Raw genomic sequence first — 23,526 nt, 5'->3', positions numbered from 1 at the left:
AATGGGAATTAACACACGAACTTTATTCTAGATATCCTAGGAATCAATCAGATGAAGTTTGGTTTGAATTGGTTCAGTAGTTTCAGAGGAGAAGATCTTTGAAATAGTTTACGACGACGACCACGACGGAAGGACGACGACGACGGACGTCAAGTGATGGCAAAAGCTCACATTTCCTTTTAGGAAAGGTGAGCTAAAAATTAAAATTTTTGTTTACAGCTAATTTATAATTATGAACATATCAATGTCAACACAGAGGGCTTACTACTGGGCTGGTGATTAGGGTTTTGGTAACCTGGAAAAATAACAAAGCGGTATCCGTAATATTTATTTTTAATAATCGTTACAGATAAGATACAAAAATAACACAAAACGTCACATCAGATTTTGTTTTATGTCACCAACAATAAACGTGTGTATCTAAATAGACCTCATCGCATTACATCATTCAACGACAGGACTGCTATTTACATCTCCCATATGTTTATCTATATAGACCTCATTGCATTACACCATTCAACGACAAGACTGCCATTTACATCTCCCACGTGTGTTCTTTGAACAAATAGCATCACTTGAGCATCTGCCTCTGGGTCGACGACAACGTAGTCGTCCTCTTCGTGTGTCATCATCCCACATGTAAGGTAGCTGTACAAAAGAAAAAGATCTTACTTTTACTTTAAACGATTTACCAGCCTTACTATTAAGTTCTATGAAAAAGTCTTCTCTTCGGGGCCTTTTATAGCTGACTATGCGGTATAGGTTTTGGTCATTGTTGAAGGCCGTACGGTGACCTATTTGTGAATAACTTATGTGTCACTTGGTCGCTTGTGGAGAGTTGTCTCATTGGCAATCATACCACATCTTCTTTTTTATAATTAAAAAACTTTTTTTATTTTTTTATGGGTTCTTTCAATTCTTATCCAAATCCATATACTATAAGTTACAAAGTCTGCAAGTGATTTAATACGATAAATATAGGGTCAGTTGTATCCAACCGGAGCGGAGCGAAACTTGAATCCCATATGGAATTTACTGACCCCATATATGTCGTATTAGGTAACTAGGTAACTGTGTAACGATTTAATCCTACCTACTGTCTGAACACGTGGCATTAAGTGTATCTGGTGCAGAAAAATTGATACCGTTAATGTTTTTACTACCACTGGGTCGATGCCTCTGCTGGTCGACTGTTAGTCCCCGAGGGTATTACCAAGCCCAGTAGCCAGTACTCCGGTACTAGCATGAAAATACGGATTTTTGGTGTTCTTAAATTTGCTGTTACAAAATGTTAAAAATTATTATAAATTAAGGAATGTATCTCCCTCATGCAAAGCTCTAATTCCTTTCACGGATTTGGCTATACTTTTTGGAACTTTTGGATTATAGCTCTACATCTATTATATAAGCTTTGGATTTTACATATTTTTGCCACGGGCATCACTGAAGAGACATGTTTTGTCGAAATGCGCATCTGGTGCAGAAAAATTGGTACCGTTAATGTTATTTGACTCGTGCCCCCTCAAAGTGATCAAGTCTTCAGTGCTGTGGACTCATTTATTTTCGTTGGTACAATTTTTCGTGGATTAAGGAAAATTTACATGTTCGTTGATGTTTAATTTTGTGGTTGTGCCGAATTCAGCATACATGCCTTTAACATATTTTTCATTCGTTTACTATCTTATTTCGAGGTACACCTATACCCACGATATCAACGAAAATTGGCATCAAACGAATAATAAGGAATTTATAGTAGTAAGAACCTACTTATAATGGTCTATACAAAAACAAATGCCAACCATTACAATTTGTTAGGGACGACATCACAAGATCGATGTAGGATAAAAAACTTAAATCAAATAGTTTGGGGGCGGGGGGTCAACATTGCTGCAAGTTTTGTAAATCTTAAATCGATTTTACATATATCCCTATTGGTCAATTAATTATTCCCAAATTAAGTTAAGAGTGGTGTGTGGGGGTCAGTGAAAAAAACTATGTGAATAAAGTTTTTTATCCTTCATTGAACTTTTGATGTCGTCCCTTACTCTCAATGTATTTTCTGCATTTAATTCAAACATCTGTTGAAAGCTTTTAATTTATTATTTTCTTGTACACATTTCTCTGTAATCAAGTACTGTTATTTCCATAAGTGACTTATATGTAAAAACTTTAATGTATATGACATGTTAAAACCACTCGTCTAAACTCGCCCGAATCCATTATGGGATTCAATCAAAGATTTTCGATTGATTTTAAACATATTACCTTGCAATCACAATTATTGAAATATTCCCCTGAAAGGCCTCTCAACAACGTCAAGCTAATTTCGTGTTCTTCAGCAAAAAAGTCGCAAAAGTTTATATTCATAGGTCTACCATCAAAGGAGTTCGCTGTAAATGAAAAAAGGAACAACATATATTATACTTCATTCAGCAGAAAGATGTTGTTATTCCAACATACACTACATACAGAGTGTGTGATACTCTGCAGAAAAAAACAATATTCTTCTTCAGTATTTAGTGTATACAAAGTAATAGATTGACAGTGTAAAAATACAAACTCAAACCAGCAAAACCAAAATTTAATTGCTAAATATTCATCGAAAAATAACGTATTTGAATTCGTATTACAAAATGAATGAATAGTTTTGCTTTTCGTATCATTTTTTTGTTTTATGTCATTTATGAACAAATGAATGCTTCGCATAAGAATTGCATAGTGTTACCTGATGTCAATTTCCATTGTTTTACTAAAGAAAAACGTTTTGCATTTAATGTATGAACTCAAATAGACTATTTTCATATTACCCACTGTTGATCTTCGAGTTTAATTTTTTGTACAGGTTACCTGCTCTGTGGGTAGGACATCCTGGTACTTGGTCAAGTAAAAACCAACCTCACGCAGTAAAATCAAGCTTACAGTCGGTACACTTTAGGGGATACTAACTGTTTTCTATAGGCGGCAAAGTTGTCAGTTACCAGCAAACTTTCCCCCTATAAATTCACTGATTATATATTTTATTTTACTTTTTTGGATTGCTCCTCTTCGACTGGGTACCAGAATGTCCTGACACAATAGGTAAAAATCGAAAAATTGTCAAATGCGGAGTCTTATTGGGAAGTTGGTATTGAGAAAAAAAGTCTATTGCAACTTACACATGACTTCCTTTTTCAGATTTTGCAGAAAAGTAAAAACATAAAGTATCAAAATAAGGAGATATGATATGATTGTCAAGGAGACAAATCCCCACCAGTGGTTCAAATGACGTTGGTACAAGCAGTCCTTGAACAATGCGAGAAAAAAACAGACGATTCCTTATAGAATACATTGACGCAATGGCATTTCTATTTATTGGTGATAATAACATCAGGATTGTGTTAAGGACATGGACCAGTTTACAAGTGGTTCAGGTTGAAGGGTACGACTGACCTGTATTCTTTCAAAATTATGACGGTATGAAATGTCATGTCCTTGGTAATAAAGTTAATTGTATGTCGTATACGATCAGATAAGAATATTTATTTCTCGAACAAACACTTCAATGTTGGACAGAATTAAAACAAAACTCATCACCATTTTTTTAGACAACTCCATTTTTTGAAGAAAAAAAACATCAGTCTGAATTTACCTTTTTTATCAATTTTCTAGACTTACCTGTCATTATATACGTCTTCCCGGTGTCAAGAGTTATAGGTCCACACATCCCGGACTCCATTGGTGTTGTAAGTGTCCGGTTATTTGGCAAACTATCTAGTACATCCTCACCCTGTAATTAAATATTCCAACATTCAGCCAATAACGTTTTCTTGTTTGAATGGTTTTACACTAGTCATGTTTGGGGGCCCTTTATAGCTAGGTGTTTGGTGTGAGCCAATGCTCCGTGTTTAAGATCGTATTTTGCATGACCTATAATGGTTTACTTTAACAAATTGGGACTTTGATGGAGAGTTGTCTCATTGGCACTCATACCACATCTTCTTATAAATATTGAATGTATATGATATTATTGAATGTATATGATATTTTATACGTTCTTTGATATATTGTTACTCGTTTGACGCAAAGTGACAAATAATGTATGCATATTCATGAAGAAACAAATGATTAAATAATACAATACGTGAGTTTGAACGGTGAGCCTATCTTGAAGACGGGCGGGAAACATAACGTGGTTCTTTAAAGATTAATAATTATTTATTTATTTTTTTTATATGTTTTAACGCAACTTTTGGAGACGAGTGCACCCTTTTGAGATAAGTCAATGTAGTAAGGAAGTAGGTATTGTGTCTTCTGCATTTATTTCAATTGTTTCATACATTTCCTTGTTTTTTTTTAAACCTTTCAGATTTTTCCTTAACGCCGTGTTGTGTTTTTTATAAAGGGACGTTACAATTATTAGAATAAGACCCGCCTACTAACCTCATATTTGATATACACGGTAGCTTTTAACCAATGAAATCCCAAGAAAGGTAAAGGGGGTAAGATTAAAGATACATGTATGTGGGGTAATATATTTTAGGGTGTTAATGTGAAGGTTTCGCTTATGAATAATTCTTTAGTTTATTATGATATGTCACTTTTCGATATCTTTAATTTTTGCCCGTTATCTCTTCTATTTACATGTCAGCACTCTTATTATTTTCTATTCTTTATGTTTTGTTTGCCTGTTTTTCTCTATTCTTTATTTTTTCGCTTTATTCTGCAAGTTTTGTCGAATATTTTCTATTATGTTATCCCCATCCAGACCTTGTCTATTTAAGTAGTACTGAATCAAATATATACTGTACGTTGACAAAATTATTCCTTATTCTAAGCATTTGGATGTATAAGTACCCGCGGGCCACGTCCACTTGTATGTTTTTTCTCTATTCTTTATGTTTTCGCTTTATTCTGCAAGTTTTGTCGAATAATCTCTATTCTGTTATCCCCATCCAGACCCTTGTCTATTTAATTAGTACTGAATCAAATATTTACTGTACGGTGACAAAATGATTCCTTATTCTAAACATTCAATGAATAAAGAAGGACGAAAGTAGTTTCCTCCTCTGTATATAAGCATCCTGTACGTAGGAGCACCTCCATAGGGATTATATCCTTAGTAGCTTAAACACAAACACTTGTTTTCATTGTAACACAATACGTGCAATATAGAACTAAGGGGTAATTGAAACTAGAGAAAGCTAGTTCAACCCTATATCAAATTAGTATCATAGTATCATGTTGACCAGACCGCATTATTAATCCGTACACCTTCAACGAATAAAGTTTTACAAAAGTATCACATGCATTAATAATAAAACGGAAACTTATTTTTTTTTTTTTAAAAGATGATTGATCCGATCCGCTTCTGATCGAACTGTTTTGGTGGAATGAATTTTTTTATTTGATTTTAAAAACATTAAGGTTGCCAATTTTATTGCACAAGATGATTATTTCGCCAGTAAATGTGTAATCAGCAATGATTGAGGCAAAAATATTTGAAAGTAAAACAATCCTTAAAGTCTTATACATATTTTGAATGAACCAACAGTGAATGCGAACTCAGTCAAAGAATCAGCTCTGTGTATTCATTAAGTTAAAATGATTTCGAAATTTTATGACATCAAAAAATAGAATAATATTTGTTTTTCAATGCTAGTATCGACACACTTGTATGCTATATTAAGCACCTGAAATAAGACCGTACAGACTGCATAAAGGAAAGAGTGGATTTGGGTTTACATATAAGAGAATAATGTGCGATATATGGACCAAAAAAAAGATAAGAGAATAATGGGTTGCTAAAATATAAAGAATAGAAAATAATGTGCAAGAAGTATAAAGAATAGAAAAAGTATAAAGAATACAGAGAAAATATAGAGAACAGAGAAAACGAACTAAAAGTTAGAGAACACGGAAATGATGGAAGGACCCCCTCCCCATATACAGACCCTTATAAAGTGACGAAATACTGTAAATATGTTTACCTTATAGATTTCATCAATAGAAATTGTGAATTCTCCAACATGTACATCTTGATCCTCAATTCTCGCTTTCATAACTGTAAAATATCAAACAGAAGGTTTTCATTATTCTTGATCAATGTGGGTTTGACCATAAACCGCATTGCACATATTTCATGCAGCGGATTAATTGCTGTTTTTTATTCAAAGTCACAGTGAGGTCTTTGATACGGAATTTTAGAGGATAACACGAATGATCAGTAATACAAAAGGGATATCATATAGGGTTATCCATTATGAAAAAGACATTACTGAAAGAACATATTTTTTATGAAAATGAATACATCACATAGGAACCAGACAACAGAAATATTTTCCTCGGAAACTATACGTGTGCAAGTGATATTTCTTGCAAATTTGCCAAAGAAATAGAGAGAGAGAAAGATGGTACTATTTTATGCGCAAGTATTTTTGGTATTTTGCAACAGAAATTTAATAGTTACTAATGGAAATATTTCAGATATGGTTTCCCAAAAAAAAAAAAATCATTGACGACAGCTTTAGTCAGCTGCATATTTTATCGGCCAAAGGGCAATAACAAATTTTCTTATTTTAACTTTTTAAATAAATATCTTGCAAAATATGTAGGCAAATAATCCTGTTTTTCTATGATATTAACACTAACAATATTATTGATTACACATTTTTTTTCAAAGAGACATATCAACTTTTGAAATATACAATGTAGACTTTAAAAAACAAAGTTCAATATACAACCCATTTGAGAGAGACATATCTCCTGTAAAAATAATATAGCATGCAGCACTGATTTTCTAATTCATACCAGACATTGCTTATGTAAATTTATGATACAAATTGCATAACAATCCTACAACACGAGGGCGTTAGAGTGCTTTTGGTGCATTTTTTTTTTTAAATGTAATTAAACTTTCAAAACGTCATTATTCTTTTAAAAACTGTTAATCGGCACTTATTTTCAAAGTTGTACGAGACATTTCTGGTATAAGCCTTTGAAACAAATTATTAAATATCTTTCAGGATGTGTACAGCGCGCTTACCCTGTAATTTTCTATATCATTGACATTTTAAAGGGACAACAGTCCCGTAAAAAATAATTGATCTGCCCTGATTTTACGAATACGTTCGAGTCATTGCTGAATTAAAACTTTGATTTTTTTTGATTTTTTTTTATAAATAGCTGACAAGAATTTCATACATGAGGGCGCTTACAAGACCGTACAGACGCCCGGTACTTCCTTGTATCCCACATTTCATGAGGGGGATAACACGCATGACAGTTGAATTAATATCATTTTCTAAACAAACATGAATGCATATATATATATATATGTACAACTCGTCTAAACATCAACCCAACAATGTTAGATCTGTAAATTTGCTTTCGCAAATTTTTTTGTTCTTCCCTCGCCGGGATTCGAACCGATGCTACTGAAATATCGTGACACCTAATCGCCTGCTCTGTAGCCGTCCCGCTAGACCACACCACCACTTTGGCTTCACAATAATAAAGCTTTCAGTGGCCGTGTGTTACCTTTCCTCGTCAGTTTTAATCTAGCGTCGTACTACAGTACATGATATATAAGGCATGGAGATGTTATTGTTACAGATCAGCTTAATTATCTATAGTAAAGGATCCTACAAATTAAAATAATTCAAGATACAGTACGTCTGAGTCAGTGACAACTCTACAACAGATTAATCCATCGGATCACCAGCAATGATGGTGATACATGGCTGTGGACATTATGTATATACAACTCGTCTAAACATCAACCCAACAATGTTAGATATGTAAATTTGCTTTGGCAAATTTTTTTGTTCTTCCCTCGCCGGGATTCGAACCCATGCTACTGAGATATCGTGACACCTAATCTTTTGCACTGTAGCCGTCCCGCTAGACATATATTCAGCATAACACAAGGTTCGAACTTCAGTTATCCTTTAATTTAGTTTATATGCTATGGTTCTCTTTTTTTATATATTGTTAGTCATTATTCATGTTATTTCATGTTCTTTATTTCGTTAGTTTACCGTTTTATCTATCTCATACATATCATTTCTGAGATCTACATCAAGGACTATATTTCCTGCAATTCACAATATGAGTGAGCGTAGCTAAACAAATATCTTCATTTCGTGTCGTGTAGTTAAGGAACGACCATTCAACTTCAGGGGGGGGGGGGTATGTTTTTTTTTTTTGGTAAGAAAAAACTGCCCCCTCCTTGAAATTAAATGGTTGCATCTTAATATGTTGTTTTATTGTACTAGCGAATACATTGAGGGTGCACAGATTATCTTCTAGTAGTAGCGAGCACATTTTGACTCTTTTCAAAAATTATGTGTCAGTCTGAACATGCATAAGATATTTGCCACTGGACATCAAGCAAAGATCAATCTAAATAGACACATTTGGAGTTATTACGTACCAAACTCCACAACATTGTGTGTCTATACAAATACATCCTATCTGAACCTTGTGTCGTTGCCTGTTATTTGTCTTTTTTGTACAACTTTTTTTATCTGAGCATGGCGGTGTTGGTTGGTGTTATTTTTGGATTCCTATGATCCTTTTCATCATACTTTTATTAACATCTCCTTCTAGCCAACATGAAGAATACCTGATATTTTTTTTAATTATCTTCCTGTAGAAGCGAGCTTATTTTGACCTATAGGTGTCAAACCACCAATTTTCCCTCCAATTTAGAACGAAGGCCCACTCGGACAAAGAATAGTGCATTTGATGTCATTGTTAACTTTAACTTACCAGCAAATTGCAAGAAAGGAATCTTTTGATGATAGAGAAATATATTAGGACCATTTTGAGCCAACATTTACTTGTCTATGAGATTGCATTCAACATTGAAGGTTAATGCACTCTATGGTATACTAGTTTAAGATTTCCATAAAACCAGGGGTTATTTTTAGTGGTACCTCTATCCAGGAGACCTCTTCTTTCTTATATGATTTCAAAGGTATGTTGAAAAATAGCATTTAAAAGCGGATACATGTACAATTCAGGATATACCTAGTTTCTATGAAGTTAAACTTAAGGATGTACTTGAGGTGTTTTGTAATTCGTGGCAAATGTTCGGACTCCTTGGTGTTTTCCATACAATAAAATGTAAAACATTTTGCCCAATAACACCCATTTATTTTTTCATATATGACTTAATAGCTCATAAAAGGTCATTTACAAAAAATTTAGAAGTTTCTTGATTTTTTTTTTCTTTTGATTTAAGAACCAAATAATACCAATGCAAACATAAGGTAAAAGTCCGAGGCATCCTTTTCCCGCCATATTTTAAATCTCAAATATCTCAAAAAGGAGCTTCATGACTTATCAATATTTTATTTAGCTTATTTTGATAGTTAACCAATGCTCTACCGGCTTAAATATAGCATCAATTTAAAGTACACCCTTAAGGTAAAATATTTAGAAAGCTGTGAAAATTGTAAAATTTGGTTGAGCAGATAGGGACTTTTAATTAGTGGTCTGACACCTTTCTCTCCAAATATGTGCCGCTTTTTGTTTATTTCCTTTTACTGGTTAGATATCGTTATGTTGGAAGTGCAGTGTTTTTACTGTGTTTTTAGGAATCTTATATGACACATGGTCTAGAAATAATTGTTTATACATCTTTTACAAGAAAACCCTATTAAAGGGTCTAGATGAAATTTACAGAATAGACGATAATGGGCAAAAAGTGCAGACTAATAGGCCAAAACAATAAAGATGATTTTCGAATAATGGTGTGCAAAAATATCTATAATAGACAATAATGGTCAAAATAAATGAAGCATAGACAAAAATGGTATAAAAAATAAGGTATCAATAAACGAAGGAACCTCCTCCACCGTACATCCCCCCCCCCTTTTCGAACCTAGATCGTCTCATAAGTTCTTGTTCAAGTTACCCATCTCGGGTAACATTATATTGAAGTCGGAGATTGATTATTAGGTTTGACGTCCAGTGGCAAATATTTCATGCACATCCAGGACGAAAATAAATAAACAATCAATACAAACGGCAGATTCTGTAATAGAAGCCGTCCGGGATGACGGACTGCCATGGGAAAAGGAGGGTACATTTGATAGGAACTGAAATTTAGCCTTGCAACAGACCACCTTCAGACCCCTTAAAGAGCTGTTGCAAGGGTTTTTAACTTGCAAAGATCGTGTCACTCTTGTTACAAGAATCATAGGACCGGACGTGGCTGCGAACTTGTACATCCCGCACAGCCAAGGGTTTTACTGCTGGTCACAGGAAGACAAATTGTGAATATATTTTCCATATATCAAAGACAAGTCCTGATTAATTTTGTCAGTCAGGTCAATCTATTTAGCGCGTTTATAACGGATCAAGCTAAGAGCTAAGCAGCTTGATACAGGCATAGAGACGGCTAATAAATGTGTTTGTTTATTGTGGTACATAAACTAGGTAGAGTTAGTTCCCTTCGATCAGATAATTTGCATACCTTTTGTATGTATTTGATATTTTATTAGCTCAAATTAATTCTGAAATTGTTTACACTTTTGAAGTAACGTCTATTTAGATCATGTTATTTTAAAACACGAAAATAGTACTTCTTTTATTGTCTATTACATTTATGTTAAAAATTTACTTTAACAGAGACAAAATATAACTATATTTGTAGTTTTATAAGATGAGTATATTTTGGAATTGCAAAAGAATGTACATATACTATGATGTATTTGACATTGCTATTCTGTTCAACCGTACTAATCTCCATACAGACAGAGTTGTCGTCCTTTCCTCCTCGATCTGAGGAGGAAAGGACGACAACTCTGTCTCTATGGAGATTGCAACCGTACTATCGGACGAGCTAACCAATCTTTTATTTATTTTGGTACAGAAATATGATAAAAAAACAAACGATTGAATCCTTGATAAATATGCTCGATCGTTTATAAAACCTACGCATTTCATTCTGCACACACCACTTTATACTTTTTTTTTACAAACTGACTATTTCAGAACATGCAATGACCATATATAAGAAACTAAATGTATACTATTAGAAAGGTTAATAAAAGCAACTTTGATTGTTTCTGAATCCTATTTATTTATTTCATGTTTCATAATTATATACTATGTATTGATTTATTTGAATAAAAATTGTGTAAAGTAATATGATTTATTTTAAAGCATGCAAGGTTATGTAAGATCAGGTTCTGATGTCTATCATCCAGCATTGTGTTACACTTCTGAATTAAACTGCCTGCTTATTTTCTGTTTAACATTCGCATTGTATGACAAATCATAATAAACAATTTCGATGTACCATTGTGCCAAAAAAATATTTTCGTTTAATATAATGGATAGTAGTATATAAGGCTATTAAATATAGATATATATACGTTTTTTGATTGAGTTAAGCCTGTCAATTGATATTTTATTGTGTGTTTTTCTATGTTGTGATGTAATGCTATTGTTTCAGAAAAAGGGAGAAGGTTTGGATCCATTCAAACGTTTAATCCCGCTGCAAATGTTTGCACCTGTCCTAAGTCAGGAATCTGATGTACAGTAGTTGTTGTTTGTTTATGTAATTTATACGTGTTTCTCGTTTCTCGGTCTTTTATTTTATACAGATTAGACCGTTGGTTTTCCCGTTTTTATGGTTTACACTAGTAATTTTGGGGCCCTTTATAGCTTGTTGTTCGGTGTGAGCCAAGGCACCGTGTTGAAGGCCGTACATTGACCGATAATGGTTTATTTTTTTTAAATTGTTATTTGGATTGAGAGTTGTCTCATTGGCACTCACACCACATCTTCCTATATCTATATAATTTAAATATAAAAAGGACACATCTTAATACAAGCAGAAAAAATACTTAGTACTTTAATTATTTATAGAGAAAACCATCTTTTTACGCGTTTAAAATTTTATTTTACAAGTTCTCTAATCGGGTCCCATACCCAGTGGAGTAGGTTTTATGACGTATTATTCGATATTTTAATTTGCATCAGGACAGTCTATTTGAAGATGTGTATAATAAGGATGATTGCCGTTATGGTTATTATTGAATTCTATAATCACCTATCAGTGTCACCAAACGCATATACAAAAGAAAGAGTGTATAATATGGGACGAATTACTGGACACTTCATTGATAGGTTTATCCCAAAACTCCTGTCTATAGATGGACTGGTCTTAATTTAGCGAACTTCTTAAACCCCGCCCAGTCAAGTTAAATAAATCTAGTAATACAAGTATAGCATCTGTTGACATTCGTTACAAATCGGCCAATTCCGTACCTTCATCTAACGAGCCTGAGTAGCGGATTCACCCGAGGGTTGCCGAGTTCATCTGTTGAGCAATAACCGATACAATCGTAAGGAAAAAAGTACAATGTAAAACAAATTTAAATGAATTAAATGTCAGATATATGAGGGTGTAGATGGTGGTTTACAGAATAGAGAATAATCGACAAAAAGTATATAGAATAAAGTAAAATGGATAACAAAATAAAGACCAGTGAATAATGATGTTCTAAAATATCTAAAATAGAGGTCAAAAGTATAAAGAATTGATGAAATGGCATAAAACATTAAATATCATTGAAACGAAGGACCCATTACCCCTTCCCCTCCACCCCACCCCAAACTTTAATGATATACGCATAAAGTTGAAAAACACCTACTATCTTATGACCATAATAGAAACACACGTGAATCGCTTTTCTCTATGGCTGTTTGGCTCTTCGTAAAATCCATAATAAATAGATTTTTATTATCCACTTTATCAAGACTTATCTCCGACATTATAATATTTATCAGAAATTGATCATTTGTACTAGAACTTATTAGGTCTTCTTCGAGTTGGCTAGTGAATGATGTAAACACAAAAACTAAGAATAGCATTTTTCTGATATGCAATGTAGATATGAGTTATAAAAAGGATCACAAGAGTCGACAGAAGACAACAGAAAACGATAAGTAAACGCGATATATCGACTACTTGTATTATTGGAGGACGGGGTTAAACATTTTTTAATGAGCATCGTATGTAGAAATCGTGGTTGGTATAACAAATGTAAGAGGATCTGGATGGGATCCTTAATTTCTGTATTCTTCAAATCTTAAGGGCATTTTCCTTTATCTTTACAAAATAACGCTTATTCCTTTTTTGTAATAAACATGATATTGATATTTATTTATTAATTTCATCGATTATTCGTATTACTATTACACAACGTTTAAAAATATCTTCGATACTGTATTGTTTTATCACTGAAAGTGGACACTCGTAGAGGTCTTCAAGATAATTTGCTTACATTTTGCTTTCGCCTCTTACTCCCATTTTCTGTTTGATTTATTTGAGGGTCTAGATATTCTTCCGTTTTCCACAGTAATACTATATACTTTTGCACTCAATTATTCTCTATTCTTTATATTTTTTTTTCTGTTATTCATTATTTGTTTTGACCAATATTCTTTATTCTGTAAACCAGATCCGGACCCTCAAATAAATCAAACAAAAAAGGGGAATGAGAGGCAAAAGCGAAATCAACTGTTTATTTTGGCACATTTCGGTATATTTTCTTAAGAACCTCGATCTAGGATTTTCCACATCCTGTGATAAAACAATACAGTATCAATGATATTTTTAAACGTGGTGTAACTCTTTAAGTTTGATACAAAAAAGTCATGCTCTTGATATATTTAATTTTCTAATTCATATCAACATGACTTTGAAACTGCAATGTTGTTATTTAGAAAGCATTATCTTTAATGCAACACGTACAGTACGTTAACATGGACAGTCGGAGATAAACTTTTACAAATAAAAAAAAAAAAACAAAAAAAACAAATTAAGGATGTTCGCTACTATTTTGAAAGATAATATCAGCTTTTGAAAAGACTGTTTGGGAATTGATAGTATAGAAATGTTCCGGACCGTATCAGTATTTGGACCATACGCGTATGGTTATGACCATATGCGTATACTCATATGGTTCGACCATACGCGTATGATCCGACCGTACGCGTATGGTCAGACCATATGAGTATAATTATACTCGTTTGGTTAATTACGGGCCGGCCCATACATCATGTATAAGTATTTGGACCAGATATGTATATATTTTTTTCAAATTACATTATAAACGTTTCAATAATACAAAAACTTTATCTAAAAAACAGTGATGGTTTAAAACATGACATTTTTTAAATTCTATAATCCAAAAACTACGTAAAAATTAAATATTGATCCTATAGTTAATTTTCATTACTAGTTACATTCGTGCATGTACACGGGTGTCATTCGGTTTAACAAGAGAATGATCGTGAAAGAATATCTAACGGCGGTCAAGTATTGAGAGACGATCGTGAAAGCTCTGGTAACGGATCGTGAAAGATATTTAATGTTAATTCTAGTTCAGAATCTTTGAAAAAATCGTTTAATTTTCAAAACGCGGAACAAACCCGAACAAAAAAATATGTCTGTCAAAATAGTTTAACTTCCTCAACATAACTGTGAAATAAGATAAAGAAAATATGCAGTACTTTATGAAAAAAACACAAAAGACGTAATGCATGTCTAAGAAATTAATTGCAAATAACACGCTTTTTGTACCTATAATGGTCTTATTTCAGTTTATCATGATATATTTGAAATTTAATCTTTGGTGTATCTGAAAGTACAGTAAAATTAAAGTACGTTCTTCCCTTATAAGCATTAACTTGTATATGAAACCTTGAATTTGTTGAATTTCAATCAAACTTGATCGTGAAAGATCGGGCAACGCATTATTTTTATCGTGAAAGATTATGCGTGGCCAGACTTAATACTAGTAATCAGAAATCAGTATTTATTTTACCATTTGATAAACCTGCAACTGGTTGAAGCCTGTAACTATTTTGATAAGGATGAACATTAAAGCTATTGTTTTTTTTATTCAACACTTTACCTCGAAAGTTTAAAAAACAACAACTAAAAACGTGTCTAAATAAGTGTGAATGATTCAGCTCTGAGAATCGGTCAAGTGCAATTCAGAAAGACCGACACTAATTAGCCAACAATATGGATATGCAACGTTTAAACCAAAATGATATCCATCAAACAAAAAATTACAGCAAAACAGCATCTTTCATGGGTATTTAGAGATTGAACGATAACCAACATTTTGTGCAACAGTACTTTCTTAAGTTCTTTATACACAACGCAGATGTGGATTGATTTAACTATATACTACAGACTATAGAATACCAGATCGCAAATGCTGTAATGTCTCGTCTTCTTTACACATGATTGTATATTTGTTGAACGTCTATAGTATCAAGGGTTTTCCTAGAAGTGTCAAATGCGCTTAAGATTGTCAATGGTTCATAAAAAGAGTTCAAGGTTAGATGAACCATGCCATACAGATCTCTACAAATATCCCGTACACCAAATAAATGTGTTCCGATCCTTACAGTGCCTTAGAAAATGTAAAAGTTATGCTTTTCCAATTAATTCGGAACATAAGGTCAAAAGTATATGAACCCTGACCGACAGCCAGACATAGACATCTTACTATCATTCAATATATCAAATACAATTGACGTCATCATGATCATATATGAAACATGCAGACAGACATGTACACCATACACGAATTACCTTGGCGCTATAGCATACAGGTATATATCCAAAAGCTAAACAACATAAAACAAACATTGCCGAATGATGCATGAAAATGAGTTCGATGTTATTTAAAACCTTGCAGAAGTCGAAAATCTACACCTTACAATCATAACATCAGACAGTTATCCTTTTTGAATTTTCCTCGGAGTTCAGTATTTTTGTGATTTTACTTATCCTAAAGCTTAACGAATCCGCGATACGGACTTGACCACAACAATGAATCTTCATCCATGAAATGAGTCAAATTCGGGGTCAGGTGAATCTTGTCAGACGGACATGCAGTTTATAGGATCCAATATACAAAATGTGGGTATCCTATTACTCGTGATAAGTGAGTACTTCACATGACAATAAAAAGCTTCATTCTACAATCATCCAACTATTTTACATTAATTTTCATTTTCTTAAAATATTAATACTTTGAAATACTTAAAACCTATTGAGGATGTTGACCTATTTAGCTTTTCTCAATAACAATAACAAATATTAACTATGATATAATTGAAGAATAACTTGAAAATTTTCGTAGCATCATATCTTTCACGATACTTTTCACGATCTTCAAAAATGCGGTACGTGATCTTTCACGATCCGAAAAATCAATTTTTGTGTAAATAGTTCTTTATTTACCAAGTTTGAGATTATGTTTATACAAAATAACTAGGAGAACTATTTGATTAATTCAAATAGAGTGCCCTTATTCGGACAAAAGTAGTTTTTCTAGTCGAATTTGTGAAAAAAATCATGTTTGTTTACATTTTTTATGTCATTGAAATGTCGAGAAGCAATCTGCCTTTTGTTGTTTTGTAATAACTATGTACTTTTAAAACTGGATATTCTCACATACTGATCATAATGTAGAACCATTTTGACAAACAGTTTTATTTTGTCGTTAATTTGTCGGTGTAATTAATTAAATTAGAATATTTATGGACCTTTCATTTGTCTTCTCGATTAAATGTCTTTCACGATCCGTTACCAGAACTTTCACGATCGTCACTCAATACTTGACCGCCGTTAGATATTCCTTCACGATCATTTCTCTCGTTAAACCGAATGACACCCGTGATATAGGCTTGGATGACATTCACTCTCACACGGTATCATAGGTTTTTTGCATTTGCAAGAAATGTGTGCACGATCCTTTTCATTTACACATTTTGTTTGCGAGTGACAAACAAGCCCTTTTTTCAGCTGCGTACAGTGATACTGAGGTATTTGTACATTCTGATGTCTACAGTGCTTTTAAGAAGCTCTGGATCTCAAATATCGTAAAATGACTGCAAGACACCATAGTCACATCACATCTTAAATAAACTAATAGTATGTTACTTTCCAGTGACTTCTTATGTAAGAGTTCATTAAGAAATTTTTGGAATTTATTTTTTTTAGTCGACATATTGCCATTCACTCGTAATAACAAATCGGTAATGACCATCGGTAATGACCATCGGTATAAAATGTGTTTACTATAAATTAGACAATTAAGTAAAATTAACTTTGTGAAACTTCTTATTTTTATTCAGCTTATCTTTTTATTATAATATAATAATAAAATTACCTATATGATAGCGTCTTTTTAATGAACGATCATACCATATCAAGAGTTAAGAAGTATTAAAAGTAAACTGTAACAGAGTGTTAATTACCCCGACCATATGAGTATATACCCTTATGGTCATGACCATACGCGTATGGTCCAAATACTCATATGGTCCGGAACATAAACTAAGGAACAAAAAAAAAAAAATAGGGTCTGTATTCTTGTTTCGATATATAAGCCATTGAAAATTTTTGGCGGGAAATAATTCTCTCTAGAATTTACATAAATTTAACAAAGGCATCCTTTTTCTTTCTAAAAATAGGAATAAAAACAACAAGGATTTTGTAGGATTTTCAAATATGGCTTTTTAAACTATATGTAAGAAAATTTGAAAATACAAGTAGCGGGGAATTTTTTTAACGGCATTACATAGATAAAATCAGAGGATTTCGAATGTCTGGCAAAAATTCAAAAACAAGAGGAGCAAACATCTCTAAGATAAACAAACTACTTACCAATATCAGAATAACAAACTATCTGCTGTGTATAAACTGCAGGACATCCACATTGTAAAGTGTATTCAAAAGTAGATAAGATTAAATAAAGAAATATAGCAAACTTCATGATATCTCGCTCAATGTTTACCCTATAACAATACTAACTTGATGTTTGATAAAGTATTCCAGCAATTTTAGATATTGCCAATTATTTATGACTTAAATCATCTTAAGGCGTAATAATCCATTTGGCAAATGAAAATGATTAGTAAATAAATGAGATATGTAACTATATCTTAATCACGTCTTGTCAGTTTCGATTATAGTTTAACTATGATTCCATTTCGCTTCTTCGCTTTAAACCAATTAAGCAAATTACAATGATTGTAAAACCGTGCTATTTTTATGTCAGTTTAGATATATATTGTTAATTTATTTTCAGAAATATTATTGTTTACTATCTGTTCTGTACAAAATTAATGGTAATTGTTATTATTTTTGTACTTTTGAACCGCATAATATATTTGTTTAGAAAAGGAAGAGTTTCTGTAAATTACATAGTCTGACGAAAATATCTTGCTGTTCTGTCAGTTCAATGTATTGAAAACTACTTTAGTATGTTAGTTGCAGTACGAATTTGTAAACATCAATTGTGTGGTTAGTTTCATTCATCAAACTTAGACTCAAAGATAGGTATGTACAAGTTTGGCATTCTTTACTTGAAAACTCGCCAAAAGCACTTAATTACAAACTTTTTAAAGATTATTTTGGAAAAGAAGGTTATTTTGAAATTCTTGGGAACAAACTATCTATTGATTAGTGTAGATTTCGGAACACTAGTCACAAGCTCCCTATTGAACAGGGTACATGGAACAATATAGTTAGAAACAATAGAATTTGTCTTCTATGTAATAAAAATGATATTGGTGATGAATTGCATTATATATTAGAATGTAAATACTTTGAAGAAAACAGAAAACATTGTCAGTCACATTATTATTTAAAAAATGCAAATATTGTCAAATACAATCAGATTATTGTCTTCAAAAACAAATCATAATTGATTAAACTATGTAAATTCATAAAGATTTTCAACGCAGGTGTATGTGCCCCTGGTTAAAATGGACTTCATATATTGTATATGCAACTATTTTGTTTGTTCTGTCTTGTTTTAAATATTGTACATAATTGTCTTCTCTTCTCTATTCCTATGTATATGGTTTATCGAGAATAAAAAAAAGATGCTTCAATAGTGGCGTTGGTACAGGCAGTGGATGTTAATTTAAACCTTGATTTATGGTTTACTGTTTTAAGAAAAAAAGATAGTTAACAAAACTTTTCAGATTTTCAATTCTTCAATGCTTTTGTTTTAATTGACTTTCTTTCCCGAGCGTTACTGATACAAAAACAAACATCATATATAACAAAAAGAAAGATGGGGTATGATTACAAATGAGACAACTCATCAAAAGAGACGAAATGACAAAAAAATAACAACTATAGGTCACCATACGGTCTTCAACAATGAGCGAAGCCCATACCAAATAGTAGTAAGACTAAAAATGAACGAAAGCGTACAAAGAACAAAAGACTAACAACATACCACAAAACATTTTGATCGCAAAACGCGTGTTTCGTCTACAGCAGACTCATCAGTGACGCTCGAATCAAAATGGTTAAAAAACTAAATAAAGCACGAAGTTGAGTAGAAAATAACCCCCCCCCCCTTTCCGGAATAGTTTACCGTTTCTGCTACAGAAAATTGACACGTGCTTATTGACACGTGGTGATACATGTTCTTACTTTGAATTAGTAAAACAGATTGCGGAAAGATTCGAAACAGAAAGTTGAACCAATATAAGGATATATATATATATGTTTTAAACCCTATTATATGCCAATATGGTAGGAGCATCGTTTTGGGATAAAGAACGATAACTCTCTCTACACGACCCGCAGATGGCAGTTAGGTCCGCTGCTGTATGCCCTGGGGTAATCGGTGCCCTCAGGTAATCGTGGCAATAGTGCCCATATGCGTAGTAATAACATGATCTAAAAATAGAATAAACTAAAAATACATCATTGTACTTTCTATTTCGACTGACAGTATATGTGCGAAAAATAGGAGAAAACAGGAACACATACAATTTTTTACAATAGGTTACGACAAATAATTCACGAAAAAAATCCAAATATTTGGTTTATTTGTGATCATTGCAACGTGAACAGATATTTATTTAGTGAAACGTAAATGACTTAAAATAATTAAATAGAAAACACTTTTTGAATGGCGATTTAAACTTTTATAATAATAGTTGTCAAAAACTGGTTTCATAGAGATTTATGTAAATAAATGTATATACAAATATTTAAACTAACTATTAAAGAATAAAAGTTATCCACACATGCCTAAGGCAGCAAACATTTGATTTTCGGGGGGGGGGGGGGGGGGGGGCTATGGATTTTTTTCCTTCGGCGAAAGACAATATTTTTTGGAGACAGGTCGAAAACATTTCTTTTCTTTCATTTCAATTTTAGCATTACATATAGTGGCAGAACAATTAGAAACAAACTTTAAAAAAACCAACCATAGCCCCCCCCCCCCCCCCTGAAAATGAAATGATTGCTGCCTAAGTTTCGTGAATGTCCTGTTGAAACTTTGACTATCATTGTGTTTTGTCCCCAATCCAGGACACAAGGAGGGGGTTCCAACTATATGTTCCCATTCAAATGCATTGATCTCCAAAAAAAAGGGTTCCTATCCCCAGAACACCCCTGGACCCACCACTGAGCTGTTACAAAAAATATCGTTATAAACTGTCACGGCATTATTTGAATTTAAGTGTACTGCATGCATCTTGCACTGTAAGATTAGCATTAACACTAATGCAAAATTGTTAAATAATTACCACCTTCGTTGGTTTTTTCTTATCTTTATTTGAAATGTATTTTATTTAAAGCTTCTTTGTGTACCATTCTTTGTTTATTCGAAAGGGGTAGTAGATATATATATATATATATACAATTAAAATAGAAGAACCTAGATAACGATATGTATGCGTTCAATAATGATACATATAAAAAAAGAAGCTGTGGTATAAATCCCAATGAGACAACATGTCCACAAAAGGACACAGAAATTAACAACTGTAGGTCACCGTACGGCCTTCAACAATGAGCAAAGTCCATATCGCATTGTCATCTATAAAAGGTTCAGAAATAACAATGAAATCCAATTCAAACGAGAAAACTAACGGCCTTAATTATATAAAACAAATGAACAAAAACAAATATGTAGCACATACTAGTAAACAAACGACAACCACTAAATTACAGGCTCCTGACTTGGGGCAGGCACATACGGTTTTTTTTCTTATAAAAGTTGTACAAACAATCGATATGTGAAAAGTATTCCATCAATTATATCAAAGTATAAATAATCATAAATCTTTATCATTTAAGCAAAGCATACATTTATAGATCCGTATTTTACTCGATTGGCTTTAAAATAGTTAATAATATATAACACTAACATATGGACAGATTACGCATATATTGATTTTGGTTACTTCTTTTAAAGTAACATAAGTAGAAAATGATAACATTTAATAGATAGGTTATTGAAAATTAGTCCATCTTGTCCGACTGCATGACGGGCAGTGGCGGATCCATCCATTTCAAAAAGGGGGGTTCCCAATCCAGGACACAATGAGGGGGTTCCAACTATATGTTTCCATTCAAATGCATTGATCTCCAAAAAAAGGGTTCCTATACCCAGAACACCCCTGGACCCGCCACTGTCCATTGTTCAACTACTAAATTGTCTGTTTTACTTACTAGTACACTTGGTACAATAAAAAAACCTGATAATAAATTGTTCAAATAAGGCCTTTGAAAATAGTGGAATTAATTACTTTTGGAGTGTCAAAAACTCGTTGGTAGTACTTGATAAATTGCATGCATATATTGGTGATTTTAAATCTGTTCAAAGTTTTGATTTTTCTACCCTATATACCACTTTGCCTCATATTCTTATTAAGAAAGAATTCACATCCCTAATTAACTGGGCATTTAAAAAGTCGGAATGCGAGTACATATGTTCAAACTCTTTGCGATCATTTTTTTAGTAGCAATAAACAAAAGAACTATGTCAATTGGACATGCTTTGGTACTATTTATGCGCTTGAATTTTTATTTGATAACATTTTTGTTCGCTTTAGAGATTCCGTATATCGTCAAGTTATTGGAATTCCAATGGGGACTAACTGTGAACCAATTATTGCGGACCTGTTTTTGTATTGTTATGAGTTACAATTTATGACTTAAATTAGCTAAGACCCATCAAAACAATATTTGATACAAAAATTTAACAATACTTTTAGATATTTGGATGATGTATTGGCTCTCAATAATAACGACTTCCTTATGTATACTAAAGAAATTTATCCTGTAGAACTTACTTTAATTAAAGCTAATGATAACAATGACCACTGCCCTTTCCTCGATCTTGATATCTATATCATAAACGGGAAGATTAATACAAACATTGTTGATAAGAGAGATGTTTTTTCATTTCCTATTGTTAATTATCCATTTGTAGATGGTGACGTTCCCTTGTCATCATCTTATGGTGTTTTTATATCTCAACTTGTACGATTCTCTCGTGTATGTAACAACGTATTAGATTTTAGCGAGAGAAATTTATGTATTACTAAAAACTTATTACACCAGGGTTTTCGATATCACAAACTGGTCAAAACATTTACTAAATTTTATCATCGGTATAAGGAAATAATTCGTAAATATAACTCAACATGCAGACATTTATACGTTCAGGTATTTCACATCCAATTTTTTATGGAAGTATTCTATATATATAAGAACAAAAATGTCAGTATTCTCCTCAGAAACTAACAAAACTTTAAATAGACTTATTAAAAAGGGATATAGTTACGAAACTGTTGTCAGGTCATTAAAGATTGCATATTTTGGCTTTAATATTGCTTCACTGATAGAATCTTCGAATCGGAACTAAACACATCTCTTTCTAAAAAAAAGTTGTTGGCATGACACAGGTTATGTTCTTCTCATATATTTTATGATAGTATGATACTAAACCCCTAACGGGAGGGATTGTGCCTGATATTCATATGATGAACACATAATCTTTCAATCAGTTTAATTGAGGTCTGGAGCTGGCATGTAAGTTAACTGCTAGTAGTCTGTTGTTATTTATGTACTTTTGTCATTTTATTTATTTTCTTTTGTTACATCTTTTGACATCGGACTCGGACTTCTCTTGAACTGAATTATAATGTGCGTATTGTTATGCTTTTACTTTTCTACACTGGCTAGATGTATAGGGGGAGGGTTGAGATCTCATAAACATGTTTAACCCCGCCGCAATTTTGCGCATGTCCCAAGTCAGGAGCCTCTGGCCTTTGTTAGGCTTGTATGATTTTAAATTTTAGTTTCTTGTGTATAATTCGGAGTTTAGTATGACGTCCATTATCACTGAACTATTATGCATATTTTTAGGGGCCAGCTGAAGGACACCCACAACTGCGGGAATTCTCGCTACATTGGAGACCCTTTGGTTGCCTTCGGCTGTTGTCTGCTCTATGGTCGGGTGGTTGTCGCTTTGACATATTCACCATTTCCTTTCTCAATTTTAATAACTATGTTTCTGATCTAATTTTGTATTCTATAAACGGCATCTATATATTTACACTACAAATCTACAACTCTCAGTCTATGGCTACACGTGCTGATCTTATCTATATTCATGCATAATATTCATTAGCTGTGTATGAGTATCAAAATCGTATCATACGCGATGATGACCAGCCAGTACA

At 32.8% G+C, this 23,526-nt stretch overlaps 1 protein-coding gene across 1 annotated transcript; it reads right to left on the bottom strand.

The window, feature by feature from the left end:
• Positions 1-319: 319 nt before the first annotated feature.
• LOC143052231 (metalloproteinase inhibitor 2-like) lies at positions 320-17,849 on the bottom strand. Its single transcript, XM_076225223.1, has 5 exons — positions 17,690-17,849; positions 5,967-6,040; positions 3,655-3,766; positions 2,266-2,390; positions 320-648 (listed from the first exon to the last, which is right to left on the bottom strand). Exons 1-5 carry the CDS (start codon positions 17,796-17,798, stop codon positions 517-519), a joined length of 552 nt encoding a protein of 183 aa, XP_076081338.1. The 5' UTR covers positions 17,799-17,849; the 3' UTR covers positions 320-516.
• Positions 17,850-23,526: the final 5,677 nt, after the last annotated feature.

The sequence above is a fragment of the Mytilus galloprovincialis genome, chromosome 11 (assembly GCF_965363235.1).
Source record: "Mytilus galloprovincialis chromosome 11, xbMytGall1.hap1.1, whole genome shotgun sequence".
Lineage (NCBI taxonomy): Eukaryota > Metazoa > Mollusca > Bivalvia > Mytilida > Mytilidae > Mytilus > Mytilus galloprovincialis.
This window is presented reverse-complemented; position numbering and strand designations above follow the sequence as displayed.

What these genes read in the sequence shown, in the direction of transcription:
- LOC143052231 (XM_076225223.1), bottom strand. Translation starts at nt 17,798, where the DNA reads ATGAAGTTTGCTATATTTCTTTATTTAATCTTATCTACTTTTGAATAC. An exon ending in CTATTGATGAAATCTATAAG is followed by an intron (nt 3,767 to 5,966) that starts GTAAACATATTT and finishes ATTTAATTACAG; the next exon opens with GGTGAGGATGTACTAGATAG. An exon ending in TCAATAATTGTGATTGCAAG is followed by an intron (nt 649 to 2,265) that starts GTAATATGTTTA and finishes TCTTTTGTACAG; the next exon opens with CTACCTTACATGTGGGATGA.